General features: G+C 43.5%; 1 protein-coding gene across 20 annotated transcripts in view; it reads left to right on the top strand.

Annotated features, from left to right (window-relative positions):
* The window catches only part of CCDC125 (coiled-coil domain containing 125), a 69,921-nt gene that overhangs the window by 31,858 nt on the left and 17,466 nt on the right, over positions 1–20,597 (top strand). For 13 of the 20 annotated variants that reach the window (XR_010126397.1, XR_010126398.1, XR_010126396.1 and 10 more), the window contains 5 exons: positions 1,673–1,755; positions 5,448–5,563; positions 10,048–10,155; positions 12,592–12,766; positions 19,399–19,529. Coding sequence is in view for 16 of the 20 variants with exons in the window: in XM_063664881.1 (XP_063520951.1) it covers positions 1,673–1,755; positions 5,448–5,563; positions 10,048–10,155; positions 12,592–12,766; positions 19,399–19,529 (613 nt within the window). In the remaining 4 variants the exon portion in view is untranslated. The remainder of the gene's footprint in view (positions 1–1,672; positions 1,756–5,447; positions 5,564–10,047; positions 10,156–12,591; positions 12,767–19,398; positions 19,530–20,597) is intronic. The other 7 variants (XR_010126399.1, XM_054489849.2, XM_054489848.2 and 4 more) reach the window with 2 other exon arrangements.

Below are 20,597 nucleotides of genomic sequence, written 5' to 3'. Positions count from 1 at the left end.
GGTGCAGATGTGAGTTTGCCTGCATCCTGCATTCATGATAAACAGTTTGCTGTTTGATCATATAGCCTCAGTGGAATGCTAAGTTGGTCACAATCCTCTGGATTTCGGCTCTCTACATAATCCCAGCATTTTGGGAGGCTGAGGCAGGTGGATCACTTGAGGCCAGGAGTTCTAGACCAACCTGGCCAATGTGGTGAAACCCTGTCTCTACCAAAAATACAAAAATTAACTGGGCATGGTGGCGCACACCTGTATCCCAGCTACTCAGGAGACTGAGGCAGGAGAATCGCTTGAACCCAGGAGGTAGAGGCTATAGGGACCTGAGACTGGGCCACTGCACTCTAGCCTTGATGACAGAGCAAGACCTTGTATCCAAAAAAAAAAAAAAAACAGAAAGACTGAATAATATTCCATGTTATGTATGTACGCCATTTTGTTTATCCATTCATTCCTGATGGAAACTTGAGTTAACTCTACCTTTTGGCTATTTTGCATGATGCTGCTATGAACATGGGTGTACCCTGTGTATCTTTTTTTTCCATGAAATACTTTCTTGGTTTTTTTTTTTTTTAGAGCAGTTATAGATTCACAACAAAATTGATCAGAAGGTACAGAGATTTCCCATATACACAGCCTCCCCCACTGACAACATCCCCCACCAGAGTGGTACATTTTTTATAACCAATGTTGATACATCATTATTACCCGAAGTCCATAGTTTACATGAGGACCTATGTATGTAAGTTTCTGAAGGTGACCTAAGCATATAGTTGAAATTCAAATGGTTATTAAGTAAAGAGAATGAGTATGCAAAATGGATGGTTTAGAAATATTTCTGGTTCTGATTATGTCTCAGCTAAGAAGGGTTAAGAGTATGTTTAGGCTGGGCGCAGTGGCTCATGCCTGTAATCCCAGCACTTTGGGAGGCCGAGGTGGGCAGATCACTTGAAGTCAGGAGTTTGAGATCAGCCCAGCCAACATGGTGAAACCACTTCTCTACTAAAATACAAAAATTGGCCGGGCGTGGTGGCGGGCGCCTGTAATCCTAGCTACTCAGGAGGCTGAGGCAGGAGAATCACTTGAACCTGGGAGGCAGAGGTCGCAGTGAGTCGAGATCACATGACTGCACTCCAGCCTAGGTAACAGAGCAAGACTCCGTCTCAAAAAGAAAAAAAAAAAGGGTATGTTTAAAATCTTGGCTGGGCATGATGTCTCACAATTGTAATCCCAGCACTTTGGGAAGCTGAGGTGGGCTGATCACTTGAGGTCAGGAGTTCGAGACCAGCCTGGCCAACATGGTGAAACCCCGTCTCTACTAAAAATACAAAAATTAGCCAAGTGTGGTGGCAGACACCTGTAATCCCAGCTACTTGGGAGGCTGAGGCAGGAGAATCACTTGAACCCAAGAGGTGGAGGTTGCAGTGAGCTGAGATTGTGCCACTGCACTTCAGCCTGGGCGACAGAGTGAGACTCCATTTCAAAAAAAAAAAAAAAAAATCTGACCACATTCCTTTAAATTGTTTTTATTTTTGTGATACATGTAAATTCCAGACTATTTTGAAGTAGGAAAAACTATATTTAGATTTTTGTGTTCCAATTATGGCAATAAAAATATTCTCACTCAGCAAGGAAATATTAATGTTTTAGTTATTTGAAGGCTACTTTTTTCCAGGCTAAACTGTGAAAATGCAGTCCTCAAAGAGAATTTGAAAGTGAAAACAGAAGAAATTAAAATGCTGAAGTCTGACAATGCAGGTAATGATGATTTTTGTATTAAGAGCACATGTATCAATAAAGATAACATGCTAGTATTTTGAAATAATATATATTAAGTATAATGGAAGAAATGTATCGTTTAGGTTTTTTAAATTTAAGAAAATTTGTCAAGGTGAAATTCACATAACATAAAACTATTTAAAAGTGAATAATTCCTGGCTGGGCGCAGTAGCTCATGCTTGTAATCCCAGCACTTTGGGAGGCCAAGGCGGGCAGATCATCTGAGGTCAGGAGTTCAAGACCAGCCTGGCCAACATAATGAAACTCCATTTCTACCAAAAATACAAAAATTAGCGAGGCATGGTGGTGCTCACCTGTAGTCCCAACTACTCAGGAGGCTGAGGCAGGTGAATCGCTTTTACTCTGGAGGCCGAGGTTGCAGTGACCCGAGATTGTGCCTCTGCACTCCAGCCTGGACAACAGAGTGAGACTCCATCTCAAAAAAAAAAAAAAAAAAAAAAAAGTGAACAATTCTTGCCAGGCACAGTGACTCATGCCTGTAATCCCAGAAGTTTGGGAGGCCAAGGCAGGAGGATCACTTGAGCTTAGGAGTTTGAGACCAGCCTGGGCAACATAGCAAAACCTTGTTTCTATTAGAAACAAACAAACAAACAACAACAACAACAACAGAAAAACCAAAATTAGCCAGATGTGGTGGCACTGGCCTGTAGTCCCAGCTACTTGGGAGGCTGAAGTGGGAGGATTGCTGGAGCCCAGGAGGTTGAGGCTGCAGTGAGCCATGATTGTGCCACTGCACTGCAGCTTGGGTGACAGAGCGAAACTCGGTCTCGAAAAAATAAGTTAACAATTCAGTGGCATTCACAAAGTTGCCTAACCACCACCTCTGTCTAGTTCCACACAGTTCCAGTACTCCAAAGTAAAATCTCATACCTATTAAGCAATTTCTCCCCATTTTCTCCTTTTTATTTAGTTTTCACTTAAAGCAAAATGGTAGAGCACCTGATATTTGAAGAACCTAAGTAGAAATGATATATATGTATGTATATAATTTATATGTTATATATCTCTTATATAATGGTCTACCTTACGATGAAAATTGATGCAAGGATACTAAGATATTTGATGTTAACTTTTTTTTTTTTGAGACAGAGTCTCACTGTATCGCCAGGCTGGAGTGCAGTGGTGCAATCTTAGCTCACTGCAACCTCCGCCTCCTGGGTTTAAGCAATTCTTCTGCCTCAGCCTCCTGAGTAGCTGGGACTACAGGTGCATGCCACCACACCCAGCTAATTTTTGTATTTTTAGTAGAGACAGGGGTTTCACCATGTTGGCCAGGATGGTCTCAATCTCCTGACCTTGTGATCCACCCGCCTCAGCCTCCCAAAGTGCTGGGATTTACAGGTGTGAGCCACTGCGCCTGGCCTTTTTTTTTTTTTTGAAATGGAGTCTCACTCTATTGCCCAGGCTGGAGTATAGTGGCACCATCTTGGCTTACTGCAACCTCCACCTCCAGTTCAAGTGATCCTCCTGCTTCAGCCTCCCAAGTAGCTGGGACTACAGGTGCCCGCCACCACGCTTGGCTAATTTTTGTATTTTTAGTAGAGGCAGGGTTTCACCATGTTGGCCAGGCTGGTCTCAAACTCCTGACCTCAAATGATCCACCCACCTTGGCCTCCCAAAGTGCTGGGATTACAGGCGTGAGTCACCATGTCCGAACTGATGTTAACTTTTTACATATTTTATTTATTTATTTATTTATTTTCACACAGGGTCTTGCTCTGTTGCCCAGTTTGGAGTGCAGTGACACAATCTCAGTTCACTGCAACCTCCACTTTCTGGGCTCAAGAGATCCTCCCACCTCAGCCTCCCAAGTTGTTGATACTACAGGCATGTTCCACCATGTCCAGCTAATTAAAAAATATATTATTATTATTATTATTATTATTTTGAGACAGAATCTCACTCTGTCACCCAGGCTGGAGTGCAGTGGCACAATCTTGGCTCACTATGACCTCTGCCTCCCAGGTTCAAGTGATTCTCCTGCCTCCACTTCCTGAGTAGCTGGGATTGCAGACACCTACCACCATGCCCAGGTTTTTTTCTTTTTTTTTGAGACAGAGTCTCACTCTGTCACCCAGGCTGGAGTGCAATGGTGCAATCTCACCTCACTACAACCTCCTCCTCCCGGGTTCCAGGATTCTCCTGCTTTGGCCTACCACGTAGCTAGGATTATAGGCACCTGCCATCATGCCCAGCTAATATTTTTGTCTTTCTGTAGAGACGGGGTTTCACCATGTTGACCAGGCTGGTCTTGAACTCCTGACCTCAGGTGATCCACCTGCCTTGGCCTCCCAAAGTGCAACATTAAAAAAAAAATTTCTGTAGAGATGGGGGTGACTCACTTTGTGAGGGCTCAACTCCTGGTTTCAAGCAGTCCTCCCACCTTGGCCTCCAAAAGTGCTGGGATTACAGATGTGAGCCACTGCGCCCAGCCCCCAAAATTTAGAGAAGAGGCTAGTTCTTCCTTCTTAGCAGAAATTAAAGATGTGGCTTGAAGAGGACAAAACACAAGCCAGGCGCTGTTGCTCATGCCTGTAATGGCCAGTGCTATGGAAAGCCAAGGGGAGAGGATTGCTTGAGGCCAGGAGTCTGAGACCAATCTGGGTAACATAACAAGACTCTTCCTATACAAAAAATAAACAAAAATTAGCCAGGCGTGGTAGCATGCACCTGGTTTTTTTTTTTTTTTTTTTTTTTTTTTTTTTTTTTTTTTGAGAGGGAGTCTTGCTCTGTCACCCAGGCTAGAGTGCAATGGCGCAATCTAACCTCACTGCAACTTCCTAAGGTGAGAGGATCCCTGGAGCCCAGGAGTTTGAAGTTGCAGTGAGCTATGATTGGACCACTGCACTCCAGCCTGAGTGATGGAGCAAGACCCTGTCTCTTAAACAAAGAAAAGAAAGGAAAAAAGGAAGAAAAGGACAAAAAAAAAGCTCTAAATTAGGCCCTGGGGCTGAGAGCGGCACTTTATGCTGTGTCTTAGCTGAGTTGTATAAACGCCTCCAGCTGAGATCTTCACACACAGCTGGCGTTTCTCAGCACCAGGGACTCCAGCTGATAAAGATGTCTCCTGTGTTAGATAAGTTCAGGACAGAAGCTGCTCACGATCATAAGTCCTCTCCTTCTGTCCTACCTCTCCACCCTGCAGTGGCAGGGAAAAGATACTGTTTTCTGCTCTCCAAGTAGACAGCAGGACCCCTCTCTTTCTAAATGTTTGGTTTGAGATCTTCTTGTGAAAACTCCTAATACAAAAACCTGATAGAGCTTGGATAGCTGGTATGTTTGATATGGATACAATATATGAGATCTCACCATCCAGTTTTCTCACTAACCATAAAGTCTCTGAATAATTTGCTTTTACATATTCCCTTTTGGAAAATCCTACAAATTTTCCAAGAGGAAACAGGAATCCAACTTCAGTTACAAAGTTAAGATGCTTTTCCATTAAAAATGGCACCATCTCATCTAGTATTTACATATATATGATCTTACGTGATACTCACTATTCTATCAGATAAGTTTTCTGAATGGAGCCAGATCTTGTGGGTAGTGTATTGCTTGTACGAAATGAATATGTAATGTTGGGGTAACTAGATTGGATGAGGGTGGAGTTAGGCTTCATAATGAATACTTTCTCATATGGCCCTTCCTAGTTTTGAATCAACGGTATTTGGAGGCCCTTGCCATGCTTGATATCAAACAGCAGAAGATGGCTCAGGAAAACATGTGCTGTGATAAAAGTGGCTTTGCAGAGGCTTCAGGTCTTGAGGTAGGTAAGCATGCAGGAAAGCTGAACAGAAGGGACATTTGCTACTTTCCTTTTCTTTCCCCCATTGCCCTTGTGTACACATTCTAGGACAGCACATACTTAGCAATTTGAGGATGAGAGTGAGAGACACCCCTGGGCTCAGGTTGGTTCTTCCAGTTCTGCTGGTTCCATGCCCTTCATACAGGACATTCTTGGACATGAGGGAATCTGCTGGCCACTTCTGCCCCGTTTATTTCTCATCTTTACAGTTCTAGCAGAAGCTGTGTTGGTAATGTCTCACATGTGGGTCGGGGCTTACCGTTTGAGTGCTTTCATACATATTGTTGTATCTGATCTTCATCGGAGTCTTGTGAGGGCTGCAAAGCAGGTATTATCCCCATTTTAGAGAAGAGGAAACCAAGGCTCAAATTAGTTCAGTTACTTTCCTGAGGTGGCAAGGTCAATCTGTGGTAAAGCCAGGTTCAGAACAAAAATCTGGCAATGTGGGAGTTTGGCTAATGAGGTCAGAAGGGGCCTGGGACTCACAAAAAAATAATGGAGCAGTAGAGTGATAGGGGGCAGCCATGCACTTATTGTAGAACTTAAGAAAAATTGGTAATAATAATAGCAAATACCTGCATAGTCCTGAGCAAGTTCAGATGATGTTCTAAGAGCTTTACATACATTGACATATTTAGTCTACACAACTACTCCCTAAAGTGGGTACTGTTATAATCCCCACTTCACAAATGAGGTAACAGAGGCATTGAGGGGTTAGGTGATTTGCCTCGTGTCACACAGCTAGTGCGTGGTGGAGCTGGGATTTGCAGCCTGTAGACTGAGCTTAGAGTCTGTGCTTTTGAGCACCATGTTCTGCTGCCATGGGTGGAAAACTAGTGTAATAGCAAAAAGGAAAAATACAAGAAACAGCTTAAAGAAAGTTTAGGGACAGGGTGTTTTATGATAATCTTGAGTAGACTATGGGCCAGCCTTACCTCCAGCCAGGCAGGAACAAGGGAGCACTGAGGTGAGGAAATAGCACCAGGAGTCAGGGGTTCTGGCCGAAACCTGTTGTGATTTATATTGGCCCTTCCTAGGTCTTAGTTGCTTATGGCAACTTAGGCATGAGAGATTATCAGGAGTAGGAAAATGAAAAGGGAAAAGACCTTTCTGCCACAGATCCACCATTTGTACATTCAACTCAACTGAAAGCTCACTCTGTGCTTCACGGTTATCACTGATGTGAGAAAGAATGTTCCGAAATGGCCTTTACACTAAGGGAGGCATTGGAATTTTCCTCTCTGAAAAGCCTCTAAAATAGGATTGTATTTTATGTCAGCTCATCCATGTGAAAGTACAGCAACAGGAAGATGCTTAGATAACAATTGTATAGTAAATTCCACACAAAACTTTATTTTTAATTTAATTTTATTTATTTTTTTGTTTTGTTTTGGTTTTGAGACAGGGCCTCACTCTGTAGCTCAGGCTGGAGTACAGTGGCACAATCATGGCTCACTGGAGCTTAGACCTCCTGGGCTCAAGTGATCCTCTGACCTCAGCCTCCCAAGCACCTGGGACTATGGGTGCACACCATTATCACACCCAGCTAATTTTTTTTTTTTATTTTTTGTAGAGACAGGGTCTCATGTTGCCCAGGCTGGTCTTGAACTCCTGGGCTCAAGCTATCTGCCTGCCTCAGCCTCCCAAAATGCTGGGATTACAGGCGTGAGCCACCATGCCTAGCCCATATGAAACTTTAAAATATATGGGCCAGGTGCGGTGGCTAACGCCTGTAATCCCAGCACTTTGGGAGGCCGAGGCAGGTGGATCACCTAAGGTCGGGAGTTTGAGACCAGCCTGGCCAACATGGAGAAACCCTGTCTCCACTAAAAATACAAAATTAGCTGGGCATGGTGGTGTATGCCTGTAATCCCAGCTACTTGGGAGGCTGAGGCAGGAGAATTGCTTGAACCTGGGAGACGGTGGTTGCGGTGAGCCGTGATCACGCCATTGCACTCCAGCCTGGGCAATGAGAGCAAAACTCTGTCTCAGAAAAATAAATAAATAAATAAATATGGCACATGCCAGCCGCAGTGGCTCACACCTATAATCCCAGCACTTTGGGATGCCGAGGCAGGTGGATCATTTGAGGTCAGGAGTTCGAGACTAGCCTGACCACCATGGTGAAACCCCATCTCTACTAAAAATACAAAAAAAAATTAGCTGGGTATGGTGGCATATGCCTGAAATCTCAGTTTGAACTTGGGAGGCAGAAGTTGCAGGGAGCCGAGATCGCACCACTGCACTCCAGCCTATGTGACAGAGCAAGACTCTGTCTCAAAAATAAATAAATAAGAATAAAATAAAATATATGGCACACTATGTTGTGTAGATTGCCCCTGTGAAATTGGTACATACTGGAATATGTTGGGAAAGTATTTGTGGTCAGCTTTGTGTTTGAGACAGAGTCTTGCTCTGTTGCCCAGGCTGGAGTACAATGGTGCAATCTCAGTTCACCGCAACCTCTGCCTCCCGGGTTCAAGCGATTCTCCTGCCTCAGCCTCCTGAGTAGCTGGGATTACAGGCATCCACCACCATGCCCAGCTAATTTTTATATTTTTTAGTAGAGACAGGTTTCACCATGTTGGTCAGGCTGGTCTCGAACTCCTGAACTCAGGTGATCCACCTGCCTCAGCCTCCCAAAGTGCTGGAATTACAGGCATGAGCCACCATGCCTGGCCCACTTGTGGTTAGCTTTTAAAGTGGAGTTTTAAAAAGTAAAATTATTATACTACTTTTCTTCCAACTACAGTGGTCAAGCAAGTATCAACCAAAAATAAAGGAATCAGAATCTAGTTTATTATTTATTTATTTTTGAGACAGAGTTTTTTGCTCTTGTTGCCGAGGCTGGAGTGCAATGCATGATTTCAGCTCACTGCAACCTCTGCCTCCCAGGTTCAAGTGATTCTCCTACCTCAGCCTCCCAAGCAGCTGGGATTACAGGCATGAGCCACCACGCCCAGCTAATTTTTGTATTTTTAGTAGAGACGGGATTTCACCATGTTGGTCTGGCTGGTCTCGAACTCCTGACCTCAGATCATCCGCCTGCCTTGGCTTGCCAAAGTGCTGGGATTACAGGCATGAGCCACCGCGCCTGGCCAGAATCTAGTTTAAAGAGTTTATTCAAGCACAAAAGTTGAGGATGGATCACCCAAGGAGCCACAGATTCCAAAGAAGTCAGTGTTTTAGGCCGGGTGCGATGGCTCACGCCTGTAATCCCAGCACTTTGGGAGGCTGAGGCGGGCGGATCACGAGGTCAGGAGATCGAGACCATCCTGGCTAGCACGGTGAAACCCTGTCTCTACTTTAAAAATACAAAAAAATTAGCCGGGCGTGGTGGCGCCTGTAGTCCCAGCTACTCGGGAGGCTGAGGCAGGACAATGGCGTGAACCCAGGAGGCAGAGCTTGCAGTGAGCCGAGATCGCGCCACTGCACTCCAGCCTGGGTGACAGAGCGAGACTCCATCTCAAAAAAAAAAAAAAGAAGTCAGTGTTCTAAAGTGTAGAAGTTTGTGCTGGCTTATATGGACAGTGTTTAGGGAAGTTTAACAGAATTTCAACATCTTTTGATGGTATGGTTTAGTGCATAGTTACAGAGTTATTAGTTGAGGTGATCGTTTTCTTTTGGGGAAGGTATATTTAACATTCCACACTGAAGATGTAACAGCCATGGGGTTCTTTTCGAAGTCATCTGGTCTGAGTTAGGTATAAGAAAATAAGACAGCTAATCTGTAACGGAGGTCAGTGATGGAAGCAGAAAGGTCTGGTCTCTGGTCTCTCCTCCTGATTTACAGAACAAGAGCAACGAGGAAGAGGGTTACTCTCTAATCTAGAAGCAGAATTTCAAACATGCTACCTGACTCAGTCTCCAGGGCTGAACTTCACCCTTGGCATAAGTTTGGATGGTGCTAAAGTTTTATTCTTTTACACAGGAATCAATCGTTTTTTTTTATTTTTTTTAGGAGTGGAGGGATGACTTTTTCTCATTAGATTTTAAGATTCCCTCGTCATTTCTGAGTAGGTGACTCAGCTTAGAGGAAACTGGCAATAGTGAATGCCGGGCATCAGGGCTACACTGTGACAGGAAAGGTGTGCTGTGGATGTTAGCGTTAACCATATTGTCAGGCTAAACTCCTGCCAAGGACTTTAGGTTTAAAGTTGAAGGCGCCAGGATTAAAGGTTTTAAGAGTGAGATGAAGGAAAGTAAAATTCCCTTTTGTTTGTGTTCCAAGTCATGACATTCTTTTCGTCGTTTGTAGTTAATTTCTATTTGTATTCTGAGATCCCAATCTCAGCTTTCTTCTATTTTGTTTTTCCTTTCCAGTTTTTTTGGATCAGATGCCCGAGTAGTAGTGTGCATGGGTATGTGTGTAAATGCCCCTGTGTTTGTGTGCAGCTAAAACAGTGTGACACTTAATAACAGGAGCAATGCTTTTCAATTTAAAGCTTGCAGTCCTCGGAGCCTGCCTTTGTCATGGGCCCGGAGGGAACCCCTGTTCTTGTGCCAGAATGGCAGCGTCCACTCGGAAACTGCTTCTTCAGCTCAAACAAGAGGTATTGCGTTATCGCAACAGCAAAAGCTTTAGTTTTGTTTCTCTATTAATAGTAGAATAAATGGACGTGTTTGCAATAATTAACTTCATTTAAGTAGTTATTGACTATGGAACTTATGCTTAGTTTTTATGCGATAGCATCAACTTATCAACTGGATTTTGTTTACCTGGTTCCAAAATACAAATATTAATAGTACTTGCGACAGGGTGCAGTGGCTCATGCCTGTAATCCCAGCACTTTGGGAGGCTAAGGCAGGCAGATCACCTGAGGTCAAGAGTTTAAGACCAGCCTGGCCAACATGGTAAAACTACTTCTCTACTAAAAATACAAAAAATTAGCCAAGCGTGGTGGCGGTCACCGGTAATCTTAGCTACTTGGGAGGCTGAGGCAGGAGAATCGCTTGAACCCGGTAGGCGGAGGTTGCAGTGAGCCGAGATTACACCACTGCACTCCAGCCTAGGCAACAAGAGTGAAACTCCATCTCCAAAAAAAAAAAAAAAAAAAAAGTACTTGACATGATATTTGAAGTTACCTAAAGTCATTTGCCTGAGTTCATAATTAATATTCCTAAAATTTATATGTTCTTATCTATACATGTCCCTAAAATTACTACATAATAGAAGGAAAATGTACATTTATGCTTAAAATCACTAGGATCAGCAACACTGATTAATGGAGAGATAAGCATGGAATGTATTTGAGCAGCAGCAAGGCACAGTGAAAGGAACCTTTGTACCAGCCAGACCTAGGTTTGCATCATTGCTCCACCATTTACTAGCTGTGTGGCTTTGGACTGGGTAGGTCTCAGTTTTCTTACTATGTTAAGTGGAGGGTAATAACTACCTTGGATGGTTGTTGTGAGGAAATAGACATAAAATGTTTAGCACAGCACCATGAACATGCCAGACATTAATTCAAATGATAGCTGCCATTATATTTGGTCTTTACTTACAAATACAGTAGTACATGGACCATAATTCTAAAACGTTTTACCTTTATTGAAGGTATGGAATTTAAAGTCCTTAGGTGTGGCAAACCACCATGGCACACATCTACCTAAATAACAAACCTGCATCCTGCACCTGTATCCTAGAACTTAGAATAAAATAGGACAAAATTAAATTAAAAAAATTAAAGTGTTTTTTTTTTTTGAGACGGAGTCTTGCTCTGTCGCCCAGGCTGGAATGTAGTGGTGCAATCTCGGCTCACTGCAACCTCCACCTCCTGGTTCAAGTGATTCTCTGCCTCAGGTTTGTGAGTAGCTGGGATTACAGGTGCCTGCCACCACTCCTGGCTAATTTTTGTATTTTTAGTAGAGACGGGGTTTCACCATGTTGGCCAGGCTGGTCTTGAACTCCTGACCTCGTGATCCGCCCGCCTCGCCCTCCCAAAGTGCTGGGATTACAGGTGGGAGCCACTGCGCCCAGCCAAAATAAAGTCTTTAAAGTATATAGGAAAGCCAACATTTGGACAGTAGCCATTCATTAAGAAAAGCATGAGGGGGCAATGGGTTACACCTGTAATCCCAGCACTTTGAGAGGCTGAGGTGGGAGAATCACTTGAGCCTAAGACATCACAGTTACAGTGAGCCGTGTTCACACCACTGCACTCTAGCCTGGGTGACAGAGTGAGAGACCCTGTCTCCAAAACAAAAAAAAAAAAGGCTGGGCGCAGTGGCTCACACGTGTAAACCCAGCACTTTGGGAGGCCGAGGCGGGTGGATTACCTGAGCTCAGGAGTTCGAGACCAGCCTGGGCAACACAGTGAAACCCCATCTCTACTAAAATACAAAAAATTAGCCAGGCGTGGCAACATGCGCCTGTAGTCCCAGCTACTCGGGAGGCGGAGGCAGGAGAATTGCTTGAACCCAGGAGGCGGAGCTTGCAGTGAGCCGAGATCACGACACTGCACTCCAGCCTGGGCGACAGAGCGAGACTCTGTCAAAAGAAAAAAAAAAAAGAAGAAGAAGAAAAAAAAAGAAAAGAAAAACATGAGATTACATTGATCAAAGTCAAGGTCATCTATGAGACGTATTTGAAAGGTGGTATTCATCATTATTTTCAGTGGTGTGGTCTGGAATGGCCCAAAGCTGAGTTGAAATGCAGCCTTTGGCATCCTGTTATCTTTCATGCTGGGCCCTTTGTCCCAGGACTTGAGCAGGACACACACGCAGGGCCTGCATGGGGTAGTGAGGTCCAGGGGTTAGATGAGCAGGCAGTTGACAGGTACCACAAGGGAAACTGATAATCTGGATCAGAGTAAGTTGCTACTGCAGAAATAGCAAGTATTAATTAGCGTAAGCAGATAAGCTAGATCAGACACAGGCAATAAACCAGTGCTAGGCAGGGAGATTGCATATGTTAATTTGATTCCCCATTCAGCAAGAATTGTTCTGGTTTTGCCTCTGACACCTCCCAAACTTTCTTTCAAAATCAGTTGGAACTTTTGCAGAAGAGTAAAGAAGAAGCTTACGTGATGGCAGATGCTTTCAGAATTGCATTTGAGCAACAATTAATGAGAAAAAATGACCAGGCACTACAATTGACACAAATGGATAAAATGCATAAAAAAGCAACAAAATGGATGAATTGGAAGCACCTTAAAGAGGATGGTAACTATATATTATAATGGCAATAAGTAGGTGTAATTTTAGTTGTTTTGTTTATAATCCAAGTTGATGAAGCACACTTAATCCAATGTGGGCAAAAATAATTGAAACTTCACATATGGTTGTGGTTTACTTAAAAATTTAGCAACTATGGAAAAAAAGGAGTCATTGGATATTACATGTGCAGGTGAACTATTGGAATCCATAAACCATAACATAACAGGAATATCTCTTTTCTAGTACTCGTCTGTTTCATTTAAATAAGACCATGTTTAGTGAAAAAACTTTACAATAAAAGTGCTAGGTGATTAAAAGGAAACTGCCGAGAAGGAAATAATGTGAAAAATGTCATTTAAACATGACATTAAATGTATCTATCTAATTAAACTTTATTGAAATATATGCTTTTGAGAAGGAAATTGAGAAATAGAGGAAAAACCTTAAGTTGGACAAATTAATAAAATATTCTTAGAAAAAATGAAGCAGAAGTTTAGGTTTAGGTTTTGGTTCATGAACCCATCAAAAGTTTATGGCCAGGCTGGGTGCAGTGGCTCACACCTGTAATCCCAGCACTTTGAGAGGCCAAGGAGGGTGGATCACCTGAGGTCAGGAGTTCGAGAACAGCCTGGCCAACATGGCAAAACCCCATCTCTACTAAAAACACAAAAATTAGCCGGGCGTGGTAGCACATGCCTATAATACCACCTGCTCGGGAGGCTGAGGCAGGAGAATCGCTTGAACCCAGGAGGCAGAGGTTGCAGTGAGCTGAGATCGTGCCACTGCACTGGGTGACAGATGAGACTCCATCTCAAAAAAAAAAAGTTAATGATCAGTATTGAGTATTATTATATCTGTGTATTAAAAAATATATTAAAATAGCATGAGACAATTAAAGTAGATCTTCTAGTATAAACAAAGTAGCTGTTATTTTTTAGAAATCTTAGTTTCTGTAAGTAATTCATATCAATTTTTATTTATCAGTATTCTGTAGAATTCATATTGCTTCAATTTAAAATGTCAAATTATAATTTGAAAGCATTTATCAGTTGAGAAAGAATCAAGTGAAGTTTATAAGAATTTTAAATGTTTTGTAGAAAAATTCTAGGATGACTGTATTTCTAAATATTTTCTTATCTGTCAGATCTATAATTCTAATATCTCTTATATTCAGGTGAATTTAGAAAGACTAATACACATCTTGTAATATTTAAAATGATCTTAGGGGAACACCATCATAGAAAATATTTAAAATGGAACCTGGTGGCCAGGCGCGGTGGCTCATGCCTGTAATCCCAGCACTTTGGGAGGCCAAGGTGGGTGGATCATTTGAGGTCAGGAGTTTGAGACCAGCCTGGCCGACATGGTGAAACCCTGCCTCTACTAAAAATACAAAAATTAGCCGGGCATGGTGGCAGGCGCCTGTAGTCCCAGCTACTTGGGAGGCTGAGGCAGGAGAATCGCTTGAACCTGGGAAGTGGAGGTTGCGGTGAGCCAAGATTGCACTACTGCACTCCAGCCTGGGGGAAAGAGCAAGACTGTCTCAAACAAAAAGAAAAAAAAAGAAACCTGGCCATGCGCGGTGACTCACGCCTGTAATCCCAGCACTTTGGCAGGCTGAGGCAGGCAGATCACCTGAGGTCAGGAGTTCAAGACCAGGCTGGCCAACATTGAAAAACCCCATCTCTACTAAAAATACAAAAATTAGCTGGGTGTGATGGTGCACACCTGTAATCCCAGCTACTCAGGAAGCTGAGGCAGGAGAATCGCTTGAACCTGGGAGGTAGAGGTTGCAGTGAGCCAAGATCGCCACTGTACTCTAGCCTGGGTGACAGAGCGAGACTCTGTCTCAAAATAATAATAATAATAATAATAAAATGAAAGCTTTATAGTAGTTTTGTTTGAAATATTTCTTTTCAAACAGTATATATTACTAATAGTATAGAAGTCAGCTGTTGTGAATTTTAGTTTCGTTAACTAAGCTTTCCTCCTTTTCTTTGCTGAAAAGGGTAAGAAGTGATGCAGAGGGATGATAGAAATAGAAGCAGTAAATCAGAACTAGAGTAGGGAAATGCAGGTCATAGAAGCTACATGTTTGGAGTGCTCATTAGATGGAAGCCAGGGCAAAACACGAAAATATAATGTTTTGTAACACTTATTCTGAGAAAGTCATTCATATTATCCTGAAATTAATGTTTTCTGACATGAAACTTTTGAGAAAATGTAATGGCTAAATTCCCAACAGTGTTTTAGCTTTTTTTTTTTTTTTTTTTTTTTTTTTTGAGACAGCATCTTACCCTGTTGCCCAGGCTGGAGTGCAGTGGTGTGATCATGACTCACTGCTGCAGCCTCTACCTCATGGGGTCAAGCAATCCTCCCACCCCAGCCTTCCTAGCAGCTGGGACTACAGGCACATGCCACCATGCCAGGCTAAATTTTGTATTTGCTTGTAGAGATGAGGTCTCACTATGTTACCCAGGCTGGTCTCAAACTCCTGGGCTCAAGCGGTCCTCCCTCCTCGGCCTCCCAAAATGCTGTGATTACAGATGTGATCCATTGCACCTGGCCAACAATGTCTTATAATAAATACAAAATAATGTATTTAGATAATATGGTCATTTTCTATAATAATCTCTTGATAAAAGCTGAAGGTACAACTTTAATGTTCAATCCAGGGTAGGTGATTTTGCCAGGGAAAAAGCTAACATGGTCCATGTATTTAGCCTTTTAGCAACCAGTGGAAAACACTAAGAATACCTGGTTCTACCATGGACCACAGACAGCTATGTGTAGATAATCTTCCTCAGACACTTCCTTTCTCAGCTAAGCCCTTAATAGCAGCTGGATTGTAAAATCCTCTTTGAGGACAGCCCTGGTGTTTTGTGCTAATTGAAGGCAAATCTTCTTAGAAAGTCAGATTGTATATATTTGTTTGTTTTGGTAGAGGTGGAAAGAAAAGTGATGGGAGAAAGAAGAGACGAAGGGGAAAGTCAGGGTTAAAGTAATCTTAATCTTAGGAAAGCCTGTCAGACCCTGTCACCTGCATGCAAGGCCTGCAACCCTGTGTGGAGCTTGGCCATTAGGATAGTGCAGTGTAGACAAAGCTGCATTTTTCTCAAGAGCTAGATTCATACTCATTTCAGCACTTGAGAATATGTGCATTTGATGTTCCATAATTCCTACCTTCCTCAGTGTAAGAGACAGGAAAAACCAAAGTGTTTTCCTATTCACACAGCACTCACCACTCAGCTCAGCGATTCTGACACCAGATGTTGGGGGTGGGGGATTCCCCACACACCAGCTGGGTATCCTGTCATTTCCCTCAATTCTCACACTGTCTACCTGGAGTTAGAGTCAGATCCCATAAGTTAAAGGCTCAGTCCCACAAGGTGGCCTGCACTCCAAATGCCAGTCAAAAGCACGGGATTGTCTCTGCTGCTCCTGACTGACTTGCTGTATGTACATTGGCACTCCCATGACGCCCTCCTCAGGCTCCATTGATTTGCTAGGACGCCTCAGAGAACTCCGGGAACACTTCCGTTTAGCAGTTTATTATAAAGGATCTTACAAAGGATGCAGATGAACAGCCAGATGAAGAGATGGACAGGGCAAGGCACGTGGGAAGGGATGCTCTCTTTGGCGCACCGCCCCTCAGGAACCTCACGTGCTCAGCTATCTGGAAGCTCCCCAGACCCTTTTGGGTTTTTATGGAGGCTTCATTACATGGACATGGTATGTCATTGGCCATTGGTGATCAACTCAACCTTCAGCCCCTCTCTCTTCCCCAGAGTTTGGGGACTGGGGCTGAAAGTTCCAGCTTTCTAATCACAAGATTGGTTCCCCTGACAACCAGCCCCCACCCTGAGGCTATCCAGGAGCCCACCAAGAGCCTCATTAGAACAAAAGATGCTCCTATTACCCAGGAAATTCCAAGGGATTTAGGGGCTCCGTGTCAGATGCTCCTAGCACTGAGGAAATTACAGTCAGGAATTGTGTGTTAGGAACTGGGGTCAAATACCAACTATGAGAAAAGATTCACCTAACACCCCTATCTACTAGGATTTTAGGAGCTCTGCGTCAGGAACTGAGGGCAAAGACCAGATATATATTTCTTATATTACAATATCACACTCAGCTATTGACAAATCTGAGGAAGATTCCCACAAAAAATACAATTCAGAGGGGTATAGCTCCCAAACTCTGAGTTCCAGTAAGGCGCTGAGAGACTGAAGGCAGAATTTTAAATAATTGATTTAGACAGGGCATGGTAGCTCATGCCTGTAATCCCAGCGCTTTGGGAGGCTGAGGCAGGAGGATTGCTTGAGCTCAGGAGTTTGAGACCAGCCTGGGCAACATAGGGAGACCCTGTCTCTATTAAAAAAAAAAAAAATAGCCAAGTGTGGTGGTAGATACCTGTGGTCTCAGCTACTAGGGAGGCTGAAGTGGGAGGATCACTTGAGCCTGGGAGGCTGAGGCTGCAGTGAGTCATGATCCCACCACTGCAGTCCAGCCTGGGTGATGGAGCAAGACCCTGTCTCAAAAAAAAAAAAAAAAAATTGATGGCCGGATGCGGTGGCTCATGCCTGTAATCCCAGCACTTTGGGAGGCCGAAGTGGGTGGATCACCTGAGGTTGGGAGTTTGAGACCAGCCTGACCAACATGGAGAAACCCTGTCTGTACTAAAAATACAAAATTAGCCGGGTGTGGTGGCACGAGCCTGTAATCCCAGCTACTCGGGAGGCTGAGGCAGGAGAAGTGTTTGAACCCGGGAGGCAGAGGTTGTGGTGAGCCAAGATCGCGCTGTTGCACTCCAGCCTGGGCGACAAAAGCGAAACTCCATCTCAAAAAAAAAAAAAAATTGATTGATCTCTCACAGCTTTTATAAATCTATACAAGTTTCAGTAGTTCTTTCTGAGTTTCTCAGTGACAAGACTTTAATTCATTTTATTAGTATATTTCAGTAATCTTAAGAGGTACAGGGTGATACAGATTATTTTTATGTTTAGTAACACTTAATATCAACTTTCTTTTTGATATGGCAGTTTAGACAAGTTTTCGGAAGTAGTTTATAAGCATACTTCTTTCTTTGTTTTTTTGCTTTTGGGGTTTTTTTTTTTTTTTTGATCTTAAACTCCTGGGCTTAAGCAATCCTCCAGACTACCAGCTTGAGCCATCATACGGAGCTATTTCTTTTTTTAGACTGAAAATAGGCACACAGATTCATCCACTCATCAAAGTGTCAGTTTCTCTGACTTCTGTTTGCCACAGCTCCTCGTGGAAGGGGTCAGGGCTGCCCTTGTCACTGTGGTCTGTCAGGATTGGTGGGAAGGGGATCTCCCCTCATCTGCTCTCAGTTTCCCACTAAACCACCTTTGGAGAATATTCCAAAAATATTCTTGAAATTTTCCTTGTACAATCTGAGATTTTGTACCTTCTGCAAATTACTTTCCTTCAATAGATGAAGGACATCGATGTCAGCATGTGAAATATTAAATATTATGCTAATACCTGGGCAGGGCCTTTGACAATTGTGGTATTTTTTGTTGTTGTTGTGATGGTGGTAAAATATATCTAAAGTTGGCCAGGTGCGGTGGCTCACGCCTGTAATCCCAGCATTTTGGGAGGCCGAGGTGGGTGGATCACGAGGTCAGGAGATCGAGACCATCCTGGCTAACACAGTGAAACCCCGTCTCTACTAAAAATACAAAAAAATTAGCCGGACATGGTGGCGGCGCCTGTAGTCCCAGCTACTTGGGAGGCTGAGGCAGGAGAATGGTGTGAACCCGGGAGGCGGAGCTTGCAGTGAGCCGAGATTGCACCACTGCACTCCAGCCTGGGCGACAGAACGAGACTCCGTCTCAAAAAAAAAAAAAAAAAAAAAAAAAATATATATATATATATATGTATATATCTCTCTAAAGTTTACCATTTGAACTGTTTTTAAGTGGTATTAAGCATATTCACATTGTAATGTAACCTTCATCACCATCCAGCTCCAGAACATTTTCATCTTTCTTTACAGAGACCCTGTCCCATGAAACAGTAACTCACTTCCCCTTCCCCAGCCCGTGTGATTTATTATTTAATGGCACCGTTCCCTGAGAAGAAGGTAATGCTATTCTCATTTTAGAGATGAGGAAATCAAGCTGAGAAAACTCACCCGAGGTCACACAGTTAGTAAGTGGCTAAAAGAGGATTCAAGTCCAGGTCTTTGAGGTTCGGAAGCAGAGTTTGCATGGCTCAGAGGCCCCCTGTGGCCTGCAGACATGTTTTGTTAGGTTGGCTTAGTGTATTCAAACAATAAGACTAGTGGTTGACATTTAGAATTGGAAGATGTCATGACAGATCTGCATTTCTGGCTGCTCTTGAAGACTGTGATGATCTAGTGACATGGACTATGTTCTTGTGTGGCCTGTGTGTCAGCTGGCACAGAGGGGTGGCTGTGCCGCATGGCAGGGCAGCACTCTTGCTGCCTCTCACCTGCGTTGCTCCTGGCTCTGAAGGCAGTGCTCTGCTCATTACATTCCACTGTGTGCTCCTGGACTCACTTGTCCTAGAGATCAAGTTACCTCTTTTTCTGGAAGTATATCAGTGAGGATATTTTAATGTCTCAGCTGGATTTTCATGTTCAATTTTAGGATTTCCATCTCCAAGGAGTAAGAAGACCTTCGGGCAGAGACTGTTGGGTATGCTCCCTTCAGAAAACAGTTCTAAGAGGATGGAAGACCAGGACAGTCCTCAAGAGGTCCTTAAGATGCTCATAGATTTGGTTAGTGTCTTTGCTTTCTTTTTTTGCAGGTTATGGTTAAGCCAAGCTTGTCCAATCCACGGTCTGTGGGCAGCATGCAGCCCAGAACAGCTTTGAATGTGGCCCAACACAAATTCGTAAACTTTTTTAAAACATTATGAGATCTTTTTGATTTTTTTTTTTTTTTTAGTTCATCAGCTATCATTAGTGTTAGTGTATTTTTTTGTTTTGTTTTGTTTTGTTTTTTGTTTTTTGTTTTTTTGTTTGGTTGGTTGGTTTTTGAGACAGAGTCTCTCTCTGTCGCCCAGGCGGGCAGTGCAGTGGCGCAATCTTGGCTCACTGCAACCTCCACCTCCCGGGTTCAAGCAATTCTCCTGCCTCAGCCTCTGTAGCTGGGACTGCAGGCGCATGCCACCATGCCTGGCTAATTTTGTGTGTGTGTGTTTTTAGTAGAGACAGGGTTTCACCACGCTGGCCAGGCTGGTCTTGAACTCCTGACCTCAAGTGATCTGCTCGCCTCGGCCTCCCAAAGTGCTGGGATTACAGGCGTGAGCCACCGTGCCCAGCCAGTGTTAGTGTATTTTATGGTGGCCCAAGACAATTCTTCTTCCAGTGTGGCCCAGGGAAGCCAAAAGATTGGACACCCCTAGGTTAAGCTAATCTATTTGCTTCCTGTTAATTCAACTCTTTATCTCTCTAGACTTGCACTTGCCTTCTGTGTCCTTTTCCCAGTTGGAGTACCAGACTCCACCTTCAAGATCTTTATCTCCCTCAGCTTCTCTTTTCTCGTCATCCATATTCTTTCTGTGCAGGTTTAAAGGCTCCATCTTGGAAAACAGGGGGCTCCTGTAGTTAACTCCAGCCAGCTTTGCCATCTACATTTATTCATTTTTATTTATTTATTTATTTTTTTTTTGAGACGGAGTCTCGCTCTTTTGCCCAGGCCAGAGTGCAGTGGTGCAATCTTGCCTCACTGCAAGCTCCGCCTCCGGGCTTCATGCCATTCTCCTGCCTCAGCCTCCCGAGTAGCTGGGACTACAGGCGCCCGCCACTGCACCCGGCTAATTTTTTGTATTTTTAGTAGAGACA

Source organism: Pongo pygmaeus, chromosome 4 (assembly GCF_028885625.2).
Source record: "Pongo pygmaeus isolate AG05252 chromosome 4, NHGRI_mPonPyg2-v2.0_pri, whole genome shotgun sequence".
NCBI classification, from domain to species: Eukaryota; Metazoa; Chordata; class Mammalia; order Primates; family Hominidae; genus Pongo; species Pongo pygmaeus.
The sequence above is the reverse complement of the archived record's forward strand: the minus strand, read 5'-3'. Positions and strand labels throughout refer to the sequence as shown.